The sequence below is a fragment of the Vulpes lagopus genome, chromosome 13 (assembly GCF_018345385.1).
Source record: "Vulpes lagopus strain Blue_001 chromosome 13, ASM1834538v1, whole genome shotgun sequence".
In the NCBI taxonomy this organism is placed as follows: Eukaryota; Metazoa; Chordata; class Mammalia; order Carnivora; family Canidae; genus Vulpes; species Vulpes lagopus.
Window position 1 is genome coordinate 13,195,768 of NC_054836.1, and position 12,411 is coordinate 13,208,178.

At 39.3% G+C, this 12,411-nt stretch overlaps 1 protein-coding gene across 1 annotated transcript in view; it reads left to right on the forward strand.

The window, feature by feature from the left end:
- The first annotated feature begins 2,035 nt into the window (after positions 1–2,035).
- Positions 2,036–12,411, forward strand: part of CROT (carnitine O-octanoyltransferase) — a 64,232-nt gene continuing 53,856 nt past the window's right edge. The window contains exons 1-6 of the mRNA XM_041727683.1: positions 2,036–2,180; positions 2,774–2,864; positions 5,250–5,385; positions 9,392–9,516; positions 11,006–11,187; positions 11,352–11,476. Of these exons, the coding sequence (XP_041583617.1) occupies positions 5,271–5,385; positions 9,392–9,516; positions 11,006–11,187; positions 11,352–11,476 (547 nt within the window). The 5' untranslated portion in view covers positions 2,036–2,180; positions 2,774–2,864; positions 5,250–5,270. The remainder of the gene's footprint in view (positions 2,181–2,773; positions 2,865–5,249; positions 5,386–9,391; positions 9,517–11,005; positions 11,188–11,351; positions 11,477–12,411) is intronic.

Genomic DNA, 12,411 nt, shown 5'->3' on the forward strand with positions numbered 1-12,411 from the left:
ACTTATGTGTTTTTTAGGATTATGGGTATATACAATTGCCAGTATAACATGTTTTAAAAGATTGCATTTTTTCCCCCTGCACACTCAAGTCTCTGTTCCTGTAATTTTCAACGAGCCCACATTTTTTTCCCCTTTCAAGAACCCAGGAACCTTTACAGAAATGTTTTTTTCCCTTTAAATCAATATTAAGAGTAGGATAAAGACAGTGAAGATAAGAGATCCTAAATTCTTTGCCACCAATGGGCATTAGACATGTACAAACTTTTTAAGAGGTGCCAAAACCCATTAGGAAGAAGAAAAAAAATACAGTGAAGGCTTTTGAGCAGTATTTTATTATTCTGTTTAAGAATACTATCTCGTAAGCGAATTTTAACATTACCCAGGACACATTTCCATAATATGAGAAATGTTCTTTATTGCAGCTTCAGAAATAACTACTACAAATTTACAATTGCGTATCTGAAACCTTGGCCTGGCATATTTCAGAATTCAGAACTCTTATTAGAAAAGTGTGTCTGGGGGATCCCTGGGTGGCGCAGCGGTTTGGCGCCTGCCTTTGGCCCAGGGCGCGATCCTGGAGATCCGGGATCGAATCCCACGTCGGGCTCCCGGTGCATGGAGCCTGCTTCTCCCTCTGCCTGTGTCTCTGCCTCTCTCTCTCTCACTGTGTTCCTATCATAAATAAAAAAAAAAAAAAAAGAAAAGAAAAGTGTGTCTGTCGGGCAGCCCCGGTGGCCCAGCGGTTAGCGCCGCCTTCGGCCCCGGGGTGTGTCGAGTCCCACGTCGGGCTCCCTGCGTGGAGCCTGCTTCTCCCTCTGCCTGTGTCTCTGCCTCTCTCTCTCTCTCTCTCTCTCTCATGAATAAATAAATAAAATCTTTAAAAAAAAAAAGAAAAGTGTGTCTGTCATGTATTATGCAACACCTTCAACAAGAGTTAGGGCTGCTGTACTGTAATCAAACGCGTTAATGGTTTTTTAGAAAACTGATCAATAGTCACACCAAGTGCATATTCAGCTGTGTGGGCCTTCAATTCTGTTCAGATTTAACTAACAAGGGAGTTAGGGAAGACAGATAAAGGACTGGGACCTGTAAACGACATGTTTATCAGAAATCTGGTTCTTTATGAACGGCGTCTGGTTCAGAGCCAGAGTAAACTACAGGTCTTTTCGTCCATAAAAAGGAAACAATGTATTTAAAATGAAAACTGAAACAGTATATTTTGTTTTAGCCTGCGAAACTAATTAGATTACGATCTTCTTGAACTTGTGTAGCTCCACTCGGCCAGAAACTCCCTTTTTTTTTTGGCGCTAGAGTAAAAGACACCAGATCAACCCCAGCTTGTGGGGTGAGCATCCCTCGCGGCTTCACGGAGCGTGGGCATCAAGAACTGCAGAAGGGCAGGGAAGCCAGGGATGCTGCAGAGCGCTCCCGCATTATCTGCACGGGGCCAACTTCAGTCTCAGTTGCATAAAGCGAAAAGGATTAAACAGACATCTCTGAGGCCACCGCTCTCTTGCCAAGACACAGGGCGAACTAAATTTCTTTCCGAGGCATTGGTATAAAATCTTGCTTGGGGGCTGCAAAAAAAACTCACAGGTAAGGGGGAGGAGTGGCGAATAAGCCGGAGCCGGGGCTGGAAGAGGAAGGGAAACAGAGTGCCGAGTCTTGCACAAATCGGGTGAACACGAGCCCGAGCCATCAGTTCCTGGATCGGTCCCACAGAGTTAAGCGTACGCGCGTGGGTGGAGGACGGCGGGACCCGAGCCTCGGCGCTCTCCCGGGCCCGGCGCTGCGCTGCACGTGCAGCAAGCAGTTAACTGCTGCGCAGCAGGAACTGGGCCTTTCCTCGGGGGTCCGGGAAGTGTCTCCCAGGGGCGCAGCCCAGAATCGATCTCCCCGAAGAGGACGCCCAAGGGAGGCAGGGCTCGGTCCTCCCTGAGCGCAGGCCCGGCCGGTCCCCGGCTTCAAGTAGTGGGCGGGGCCCTCGCGGCTTTCCGTCCAATCTTCGTTCCCGGGTGACTGCGGGGCGGGGCCCTCGCGGCTTTCCGTCCAATCTTCGTTCCCGGGTGACTGCGGGGCGGGACCCTCGCGGCTTTCCGTCCAATTCCCGCTCCTCGGCTGCGGCGGAGAAGTCTGCCTGTGCGGCTGTGGGCCGCGGCGGAGGAGGCGAAGCGTCAGCGGTGAGTACCCGCGGGCTCCACCGGACAGCGCTCCCTTCCTCCCCGAGCTCTCCGTGATGGTGGGGGAAACTTAAGTTGCGTAGAATGAAGTTAAAATAGCGTAGGACGGTGGAAGTGCCGGGCCCCGGCGGGAGCGTGGTGTCGTCAGGCGTCTTCCAGCGGGTGGGAGCCGTACCCCTGAGGCGGGGCCCCTGGGCTGACCCCTCGTGCTGCTGAGGTAGATTTCTCCCCCTTGGTGGCCTCTTGAGTGTGCCGAGCCGCTCTCGGCGTGTGGTGGAAGGAGTCCGAGCTCACTTGGCGCTCTGCGCCCCCACTCCTTGTCCGGGGACCCGGCCTTGGGAGGCACTTTGTCTAATGAGGTGTGCTTGCCCGAAACCCGGTTAACGCTGGAGTAATTATGAGCTGGAGTAATTATGAGCTGCTATGAGTTCAAAGCAGATGAACTTTTTGCGTCTGTTTACTGTGATTCCCAACGGTTTAAGACTTGCGGCTTCCCGGTCTCGAGGTTGGTTTGTGCTCCACGTTCCTTCACCAGTTTTTGTTAAAAAAATGTCTCCCCCCTGCAGTTGTCATGCTTGTTTTCCTTCCCGCAGTCGCCAGCCTGGTTCAGACCTCTTGCGTTCTCAAAGCAGAATTGTTGCAGCAGGCTCCTGGCGGTCCTGAACTGTTCATCTGGGTGTACCGGTATGTGACAGTATGGTTGGTTGGTCGTTTTTTTTTTTTTTTTTTTTTTTAAATTTTTGGTTCTCTTTTCCGCTTGGGGTTTACATTATCTTACCTTGAGGAAGCCTACTATAATTAATTCCAGTATCATCATTTTATTAATGCCTATGTAGGTTCTTTTGGAAGTATTTAATCTTCGCGGTTGAGAGTTTTGAACACCCAGCCCTGAAGGAGTCTGGTAGTTCATATTTTCATTGTGTACCTTTTGATGAGTTAAGACTAGTAGGTATGGGATTGGTAGTCTTGGCATCAGTTTTGTTGAATCAGTAAAGTAACAGGAAGATATACAATGAACAGCATATCTCTTCTATGCATGTGTATTTAGATTCTTATTCCTGACTTAACAATTTATCACAGACTAAACAGTTCAAAAAGAAAAAAATCACAAATTGGTTATCTCAAAGCTTCTGTAGATCCGAAGTCCAGGTAGGTTTAGCTGGGTACTCTGCTTAGCATCTCACAAAGCTGAAATAAAGGTTTCTGGAGTTGTGCAGTTGCTGGAGACTCTGGAGAAGAATCCACCTCTAGGCTTTTGAGGTTGTTGGCAGAATTCATTTTCTTGGAATTGTAGGATGGGGTTCCCATTTCCTCACTGGGTTCCAGCTGCAGACTTTCTCAGTTCTGTAGGACCACCTGTATCTTCATAGACGTTCAGTCCTTTTCGTGCTTTTAATTTCCCTGAGTCATCTACAGCCAACTTCTGGTGGAGTTGGTATTTGGAACCATACCTACATTTCTATTAGGTCTAAAGCTAATATTTGTGGAATGTCAAGATAAAGTACAGCCCAAGTCATTGGATATGTTGTACCTTATTTTTGGGCTATCTTTTTTTATCAGTGATGTAGGTTAAACTCTTATACCCTAACAAAGCCCAAAATACAATAACGTGAATAAAAGTGTTTTTTTCATACTTCTAGATGGAGGAGGCTAGGGCTAGTAGGAAGATTCTGACAACCTCCATACATAGCTTCCATAAACAGTTGCAAGGTGCTGCTTCAGGTGGTCCTACCTGTTAGGCAGTGTGAAGGAGAGAAAGCAGGGGGGATACATGTAGCTAGTCCTTTATGGGGGCATGACCTGGAGGTGACATATTAGAGTCATACCGAGTGAGGTCCAGGGCAGGGTAGGAAAGATAAAACTGTGTGGCTTTACATCAGTTGAAAGTCAGGATTTTGTTAAGAAAAAAGGGGAAAACAGATTGGCTGATAATCTCTACCACTACCCTTGCTTTTGGTAAAGTTTTATTCTGTAACCTGTGAGTGAAATATTTTGTTTGACTTTGCTATTTTTTTTTAAGATTTTATTTATTTATTCATGAGAGACACACACACACACACACACACACAGAGGCAGAGACACAGGCAGAGGGAGAAGCAGGCTCCACGCAGGGAGCCCTACGTGGGACTGGATCCTGGGGTCTCCAGGATCACATCCTGGGCTGAAGGCGGCGCTGAGCCACCCAGGTTGCCTGACTTTGCTATTTTAATTTAAAAAGTGGTATTTGCAAGGATAGATAATTCCTATTAATGTTCCTTGATTTCTCGGTTGCCATTATAATATATAACTTAGTTTTTAAAGACGTCTTTGAGAAATCTCATTTTCTGTTCAACATTTGTATACCTCATTCACATTTTGGGTTAGTTCGAATTCTCTGAAGAAAATTAATAAATTTGTGGTAAATGTTTTAGATTGCTTCGGAATACTTGAAACCATTCTGTGTAAGCCTCAAACCTGCATAAGTAGGCTACAGCAGCTTGTCATGTGATTTATGTATTCTGTGATATTCTACAGCTGGATGAGTCTTATACTGCTCTTCATACTTTACTCTTGAGAGTTCTCTCTTTCCGCTTTCATACTTTTCTACACATCTGAATTCTACCTACCCATTTAGACCTACTGGGAGTTCCCTCACTCTCACCCAGCTTTTCTGTAGGGTGAAGATTGTGATCAGAGTTGTGGGTTTGACCTCCGGCAAGTTGCTAAATCTCTTGAGGTTTGATTTCTTCATATAAAATGGAGGTGAATACCAAGAGGCAGAGATAATATGAAGATTAGATAAATATCTTCTATAACACTTGTTGTACTACTCAACAAATACTAGGCACTCAATAAATCATAATTATGCTATTTCCACTCATGACTCCTTGAGTTCTAGCACTTGGAGACTACACTCTTTTTCTTTTCTTTTTTTCCCGCAGGTTATTTTCTCTGACTAGTTTATGAATTCCTTAAGAACTAGTACCAAATTCTGGATATACTGGGGTCCCTAAATAATGATTTAGTGAATTGGAGCTGGCATATATAAGAATATTTATGAGATTAAAACTCTGAGGGCTTTTTCTTTAGTTTTCCTGTTGTGATCGCATCATGGAAAATCAGTTGGCTAAATCAGCTGAAGAACGAACATTTCAGTACCAGGATTCTCTTCCATCTCTGCCTGTTCCTTCACTTGAAGAATCATTAAAAAAATACCTTGAATCAGGTATGTTTGTAATCTTTTAGTATATGTTAATATTATTAGCAACATAGAAAACTATGAAGTTATTAGAAGTTGATGAGGGTCTAATTGCTTTATCCTTTAGGCTCTTGATAATTAAAGTATCCTTAAAATGTCCAGAACTTGGGGCACCTGGCTGGCTCAGTCAGTTAAGAATCCAACTCTTTTTTTTTTTTTTTTTTAATTTTTTTTTTTTTTAATTTTTATTTATTTATGATAGTCACAGAGAGAGAGAGAGAGAGGCAGAGATACAGGCAGAGGGAGAAGCAGGCTCCATGCACCAGGAGCCCGACGTGGGACTCGATCCCGGGTCTCCAGGATCGCGCCCTGGGCCAAAGGCAGGCGCCAAACCGCTGCGCCACCCAGGGATCCCAAGAATCCAACTCTTGATTTGGGCTCAGGTCAGGATCTCAGAGTCTTGAGATAGAGCCTTGCACTGGGCTCCGAGCTGGTTATGGAGCCTGCTTAAGATTCTCTATCTCCCTCTGCCACTCCTCCTCGCCCAAACAAAAAACATTTTAAAATGTCCAGAACTTTTCTGTCTTTATCTCTCAAGTAATTTTTTCTGTAGTTTAAAAAACCACATAGTACTATTAAGTTTGTAATTATAAAAGTAGTAGGCCTCTGCCTTATTCAGTCCCACTCCCACCCCACCCCAGTCCCACTCCCTCAGGCAAATATTTTCAATCCCACCCCAATCCCACTCCCTCAGGCAAATATTTTCAAGTAGTTTATATTTTGTTTGTATTGTTTATCTCTGGATTTAAGGTAACACTTTAATACTACTATTTCTTAGGGTTTTGTAAATTGTAGATATTATAAATTTGTTCCTAAAAAGATGAGGATTAGGTCTTTCACACCTTTAAGCTTACCCCTCTTCACACTCAACATATAGGCAATCCAACATAATGATATTTTCCTTTTCATTCTTTCAGTATAGTTGTACAAAATCACCATTTGGGATTAAATTAGTATTCACCTGATTTAATTCCAGGTTTCACTTGATTTAAATCAATATGTACCAGAGTTAATTTACTCAACCATTTAGGTTTTATTGTTATGCAGTTATTCACAAGAGAACCATTCAGTGTACTTTGGTTGCCTCTTTGCACATTTGTTTTGTTTTGCTCATTTGATATTTGCTTACTTTGCTTTGTATCCTTAAGAATTCACTCCCAAATACTTCAGTATACTGAAAGTCCCTGACTACATTATATACATTATATATGATACATATGTATGTACATATACATACTTTATATACATAAGCTATTTTTTCATTTTCATTTCTTGGGAACATCCCTCCTGGGGCCCTCTTCCCTCTTGCTCCAAGTAGTGTGTACTTTTCTTGAGTTGGCTGGACCACTGCTAATCCTGGAGCTTTCCTTCCCTGTCTCTGACAGTTCTTTTTACCCCTCTCCCCTTGGAATCTTGGATTTCCTGGTTGTCTTTCTTTTTATTTGTCTTTTCACTTGTATTTGTGAAGTACATCTTTAGTAGCTGCTTGATAAAGGTTTCTGGGGAGGAAAGAATGTAAAACCTAAACATTTATTCTTCCCTCATACTTGGTTGTATGGCTGGGTATAGAGTCTTCTGGATTGGAAATGATTTTTCTTAAGAGTTTTGAAGGTATTTGTTCCTCCTGAGGAGTTCATCCTGAGATGCCCTTTTGTTCGATCCTTTGTGACTTGTTTTTTACATTCTGGATATGTTTGGAAACCTTTTTCTTCATTCCTACCATCTGAATTTTTTGATGTTCCTTAGTGTATAGATTTTTTCATTTATTTCTCTGAATATACAGTAGGTTCTTTTAAGTTTAAAAATTCATGTTATTCAGTTCTAGGATATTTTAAAAATATTGTTTCTTGGATAGTTTTCTCTTTCTCTTACCTTCTCTTTCTGGAATCATATTTATTGGATCTGGAGCATTCTGGACTGAGCTTTTAATTAAAAAATTATTTCCCTCATTATTAGTGCCTTTCCCTTTCTAATCTGTTTACTCTTTTGTACCACCAATCCTATTTCTGCTTATTCTGCTCTTTGATTGTCATGTGAGAGGCTTTTCTCAAGTATCTGACAATCATTTGTCATTCATTTTTGAGAGTTAGGCTCTAAGAGATGCCTGGGTGACTCATTGGTTGAGCAGCTGCCTTTGGCTCAGAGTGTGATCCCGGGTGCTGGGATCAAGGTCCGCATCAGGCTCCCTGCAGCCTGCCTGTGTCTCCCTCTGCCTGTGTCTGTGCCTCTCTCTCTGTGTCTCTCATGAATAAATAAAATCTTAAAAAAAAAAAAAAGACTTATGCCCTAAAAAGCTGATTGAGAGCTCTGTGTGCATGGATAGGGACCTTCCCAGTGGGCCTTCTAGTGAACCTTGTTTCTGAGATCTAGCAGTTCCACTTGCCATGCCCAGATATCAGTAATACTTTCATTTAGACTGATCTGTTTCCCCAGAGAAGAATCCTCTTTTGTTTAGAAGGCATGAGCCTAATGTCTAGTGTTTTGGCAGCTAAGGAGGGGAAGGAGGCTGGAGGGCTCATTGTTCTGGGTGTACACTTTAATAAGAGTCTTTTTTTCAGTATGGATTAGGATCTGTGTATACTGCTTGCTTGTTGGTTTAATTTCTCCTTAAGATTAGACCTCTAGATTTCTCCTGGCATTGGTAGGAAATTGCCTGGCTATCCAGAATGGAGAAAGATTTGCGGGGGTGGGTGTAGATGGGGTGCTTGTATGCTCCTTCTGAACACTTATAAGCAACCTGTTTTCAGTCTCTTTGCCCCCTGTGGAAGTCCATTTACCTTGAATTCTTGAACCTTTTTGGGGTTCTACTGCAGAAACTGGCTGACTTCTTGGTGTGCACCTTACCCTACCTGGTCTCATCCTACCTTCCACTCTCCAGGTTTTAGATATTAACTTTCTTCTTTCTACAGACTCAGTCACCATTTTCTCATCTGTTTTCTAATTTGTGAAATGGTAGCTTAACTAGTCTGCTGCCGTCTACATTCACATTCTTTGTCCTTCTGGATTTATGCCTTTTTAATTACTGTCATTTTAGTAAGCTTCTAGAAGTATTAGAGATAAATGTATGCATTTAGTTCACTTTGTTTAACTGAAAGTCATCTGATATTTTTTAGATTTTTTCTTTTTTTCTTTTTCTTCATTTATTTTTATCTGGGAATTCTAATTTCTTTTTTAAAATTTACTGATTATTCACTTTTTTGATTATTCATTTTGCTTGTACTTTTTCTAAATATAGCTATTTAAATTGACTTTAAGATAGTATGTTGAAGAGGGGCACCTGGATGGCTCAGTTGGTTAAGTGTCTGCCTTTGGCTCAGGTCATGATCTCAGGGAGCCTCCTTCTCTCTCCCTCCCTCTGTGGCTCCTGCTGCTTGTGCTCTCTCATTCTTGCTCTAAATAAATAAATCTCTAAAAGAAAAAGATAGTACTTTGAAGAGACAAAACAGAAGGAAGATATTAATTAAACAGTAGATTTTCATTTTCATGGACTAGGGACTCCCTCCCCACCCTTGTTTTTTGTTTGTTTTTTGCGAAGAAACCATTATTGGCTCTGGGCAGGCTTTATACTTAAATTTACATATATATTGCATTTATATACATGATGTTCAAGGCTCTGAACATTAGTGGAAAGAAGCTTTAATTTTATTCATGGCTAAACAGGATTTACTTTTCTGTTGGACCAATACCTAGGTGATAGTCCTGTCTTTATCATTTTAATTTCATTATCCAGAATGATTTTAAAATAATTTTTCAGAAAATGGTTATCAGATTACACAGTATCCACTGTTTAATTTTTTACAGCATTTTGCAATGTTGCTTTTCAGTCATTTTCATGTTGTAAAATCTATTACAATTTATTGGACTGCTGTGATAATTAAGGCATACATAATTGAATCTCAGTATTTGTGTAATGATGGAGATAAGTTTGTGCTACTTGATGTCTAAATATTTAAATGCATATTTTTCCTTATAGTAAAGCCGTTTGCAAATAAAGAAGAATATAAAAAAACTGAAGGAATTGTTCAAAAATTTCAAGATGGTATTGGAAGGAAACTGCACCAGAAATTACTTGAAAGGGCAAAAGGAAAAAGAAATTGGGTATTTATGTTATTGTACTTATAATTAGAAAATTGATGATATTTAAAGAATGAAAAATAAAAATGTCAGTAGCTTTCATTTTAAAAATATTAGTGTAAATATCCTTGCAGTCATTGTCACAGTCATCCAAAGGAACTAATGAATTGTTTAGCTCCAGGGAGTTTTGAGTGTTATGTGTGAGATCCTGTCTTGTCAAAATACAGATTTCCTAGGACTAGTGATTCTGAATGGGGGCCCATAAACCCTTGTTTTAACAACTGTCCCATGTGGTTCTGGTAAAAGTGATCTGTAGACCTTGCTTGTGAGAAACATTTTGTTCAGGTAAGCCTAGCCTAAAAAAGCTCCAGATAGTAAAAATAGACTTATCACATAGGTGGCATACAAATATTTAAACATCTTATGGGAGAGAAAGGGCCATTACAAAATTGAAGAATCGTTATCAGTATTACATTTTTCAGTTAGATAGATTGAAGGGGAGATGTTGGTATAATAATTACTGAGGCATGCAATAATTTTCTACAAGGAATCTTTGATTTCTTCAGCCTAACTACTTCTGTAATATGAACCAGAGGGTAAGTTTTCATATTTAAAAAACATTGCTTTAATCCAGAAATAATGATTGTAATTATCTTTAAGTTTTAGAAATAAAAAGTAAGCTGATCTTTTCATTAGTCATTGATACCTATAATGGAATAATAAAATTTTATACTTCCAGATTCTTTTATTCTCAATCTTGAGCGATTTTTTAATTAAATCAGGGTAAAGGTAAAGAAGTCTGTATCCTTTTTGCTTATTTCTTTTTCTGAATAATTGATTATAGTTTATAACATCAGTTTCTTAAAAAATAACTCCAGATAATTTGATGAGATCTGCTTACTTATGCTTGAAATTCAATTGCATATTGTGAAAGAGGGACACAGCACTGTCTGTGAAAAATCTAAGTTAGTTTTAAGTGTACTGAAAAGGTTTTATATTTCTGATTTAGTATTTTAGTTTTCGCTTGGAAAAGGAAAATTGCAAATGCCCTAATATTTTTTACAACGAAGTGAGGGTTTGTTTTATATTTATTGTACCTAGGTGCTCTGAGAAAACAAACCTAAGTACTTTGGTATTTGTTACTCCAATTTTTTGTCTGAAAAGATGCCTTTTCAGTGCTTTCTTGTTGCCTGTTTTTGGTAATGTAGTTAAACTGAATAGTATTGAGATCCTACAATTTCAAAAGAAAGAAATGATCACAAAAGCATTTCTCAAAATATAAGTTGATTTTAAAACAAGAACATGTTTTATTTTTTTTTTGTTTTTAAAACAAACTTACTGAGGTAAAATTAATTATAATAAAATCTGTTGCCCGTGTACAATTGGATATGGGTAAGAAAACATGTTAAGTGTTATCAGTAAAGAGAAAAGAACAAATAACAGCTTTTTTTTTTTTCCTTCCTGCAGTTACACATTCAAGTTTCATTAGGTTGATGTTCTTAATTTCTTTTAGCTGGAAGAATGGTGGCTGAATTTTGCCTATCTGAATGTTCGTTTACCATCACAACTAAATGTCAATTTTGCTGGTCCTGGACTTTACTTTGAACACTACTGGCCTCCAAAGGAAGGCACTCATTTGGAAAGAGGAAGTATATATCTTTGGCATAACTTGAACTACTGGCAGCTACTAAGAAAGTAAGGACAGTTATGTGAATTTTGTAACAGATTTACCTAAGTTTCAGGTGGCAAAATGTTGAGAAAACTTATTTACTTGTTTGAGTATACTACAGTTGTGACTACTTGGTTTATAAGTTTTATAATGACTTGTTGATCAAAATACTTTTTGTTTGTTTTAATAGAGAAAAAGTACCAGTTGATAAAAGTGGAAATATTCCTCTAGATATGAATCAGTTCCGAATGCTATTTTCTACCTGCAGGATTCCAGGGATTTCTAGAGATTCAATTAAAAGTTATTTTAGGACTGGTAAGTGGAAAACATGAGTGCTTTTTTCTGATAAAGGCATTGGGATTTGGGTGGTTTTGCTGCAGTTTCTACTATGCCACTATGAAACACAGTATTTCAAATATTTCTTTACTGGATTTTGACTAATCAGAGGCTTTCTGTGAACCTTTTAGTCATTGTGATTTGTCAGAAATAATTTATGGGAATGGATTTTATAAACTGTACCTTATATTGTTATATATAAAACCTGAAGCCTAAGTTGTGTCATTTGACAGTTTTAATTAATTAATTAATTAAATTAATCAGTATTAGGAAATCTGGAGCATATGATTTGGATCTGTCTCTGACCTCTTCATATTTGAATTCTCCTTTTGATTATGCTTGTCTGTGTTTATCATGCCCCATTTTTCTTTGTGAGTATGCCCTCCCTTCCACCTTGAGCAGTCTTAGGTGAGAGCCTGGTATCAGTCTTCTTGAAGACATATGAGTTCAGATAGACTAATCAAAGTGTTTGTTTCTACTGCCAGTTTAATGGCCAATTCTGCTTGGTGTACCAGCGTATCTTGAAATAGAAAATTCTGTTTTAAGTGCTGGTTTCCAGTTGTTTCAGGATCTTTTTCTTTTTAGAATTTTAATAATATAGTTTATAGTTACTGTGGAATGTAATTATGAAAGGATATTTTTCTTACCTGAAATTTCATTTAAAAGTAAAATTTCTACAACCAATTTTGCTTGTAGTGTGGGAAGAATGAGTTTACTTTCATGTAGAACTCAACTCCTCTTCATAAACCTCATTAGATGTTTGAGATATTTAGTGTCCTTAAGCTCACTCATATTTATCTTGATGTTACAAGTGAAGGATGTAGGTATTTATGGCATAAAGTTTGCTAAATGCCCAAATATGAATAGAAAAGATGAGCAGGAGAAAACAGAGAATAGCAGTAGCAAAGAGAGAA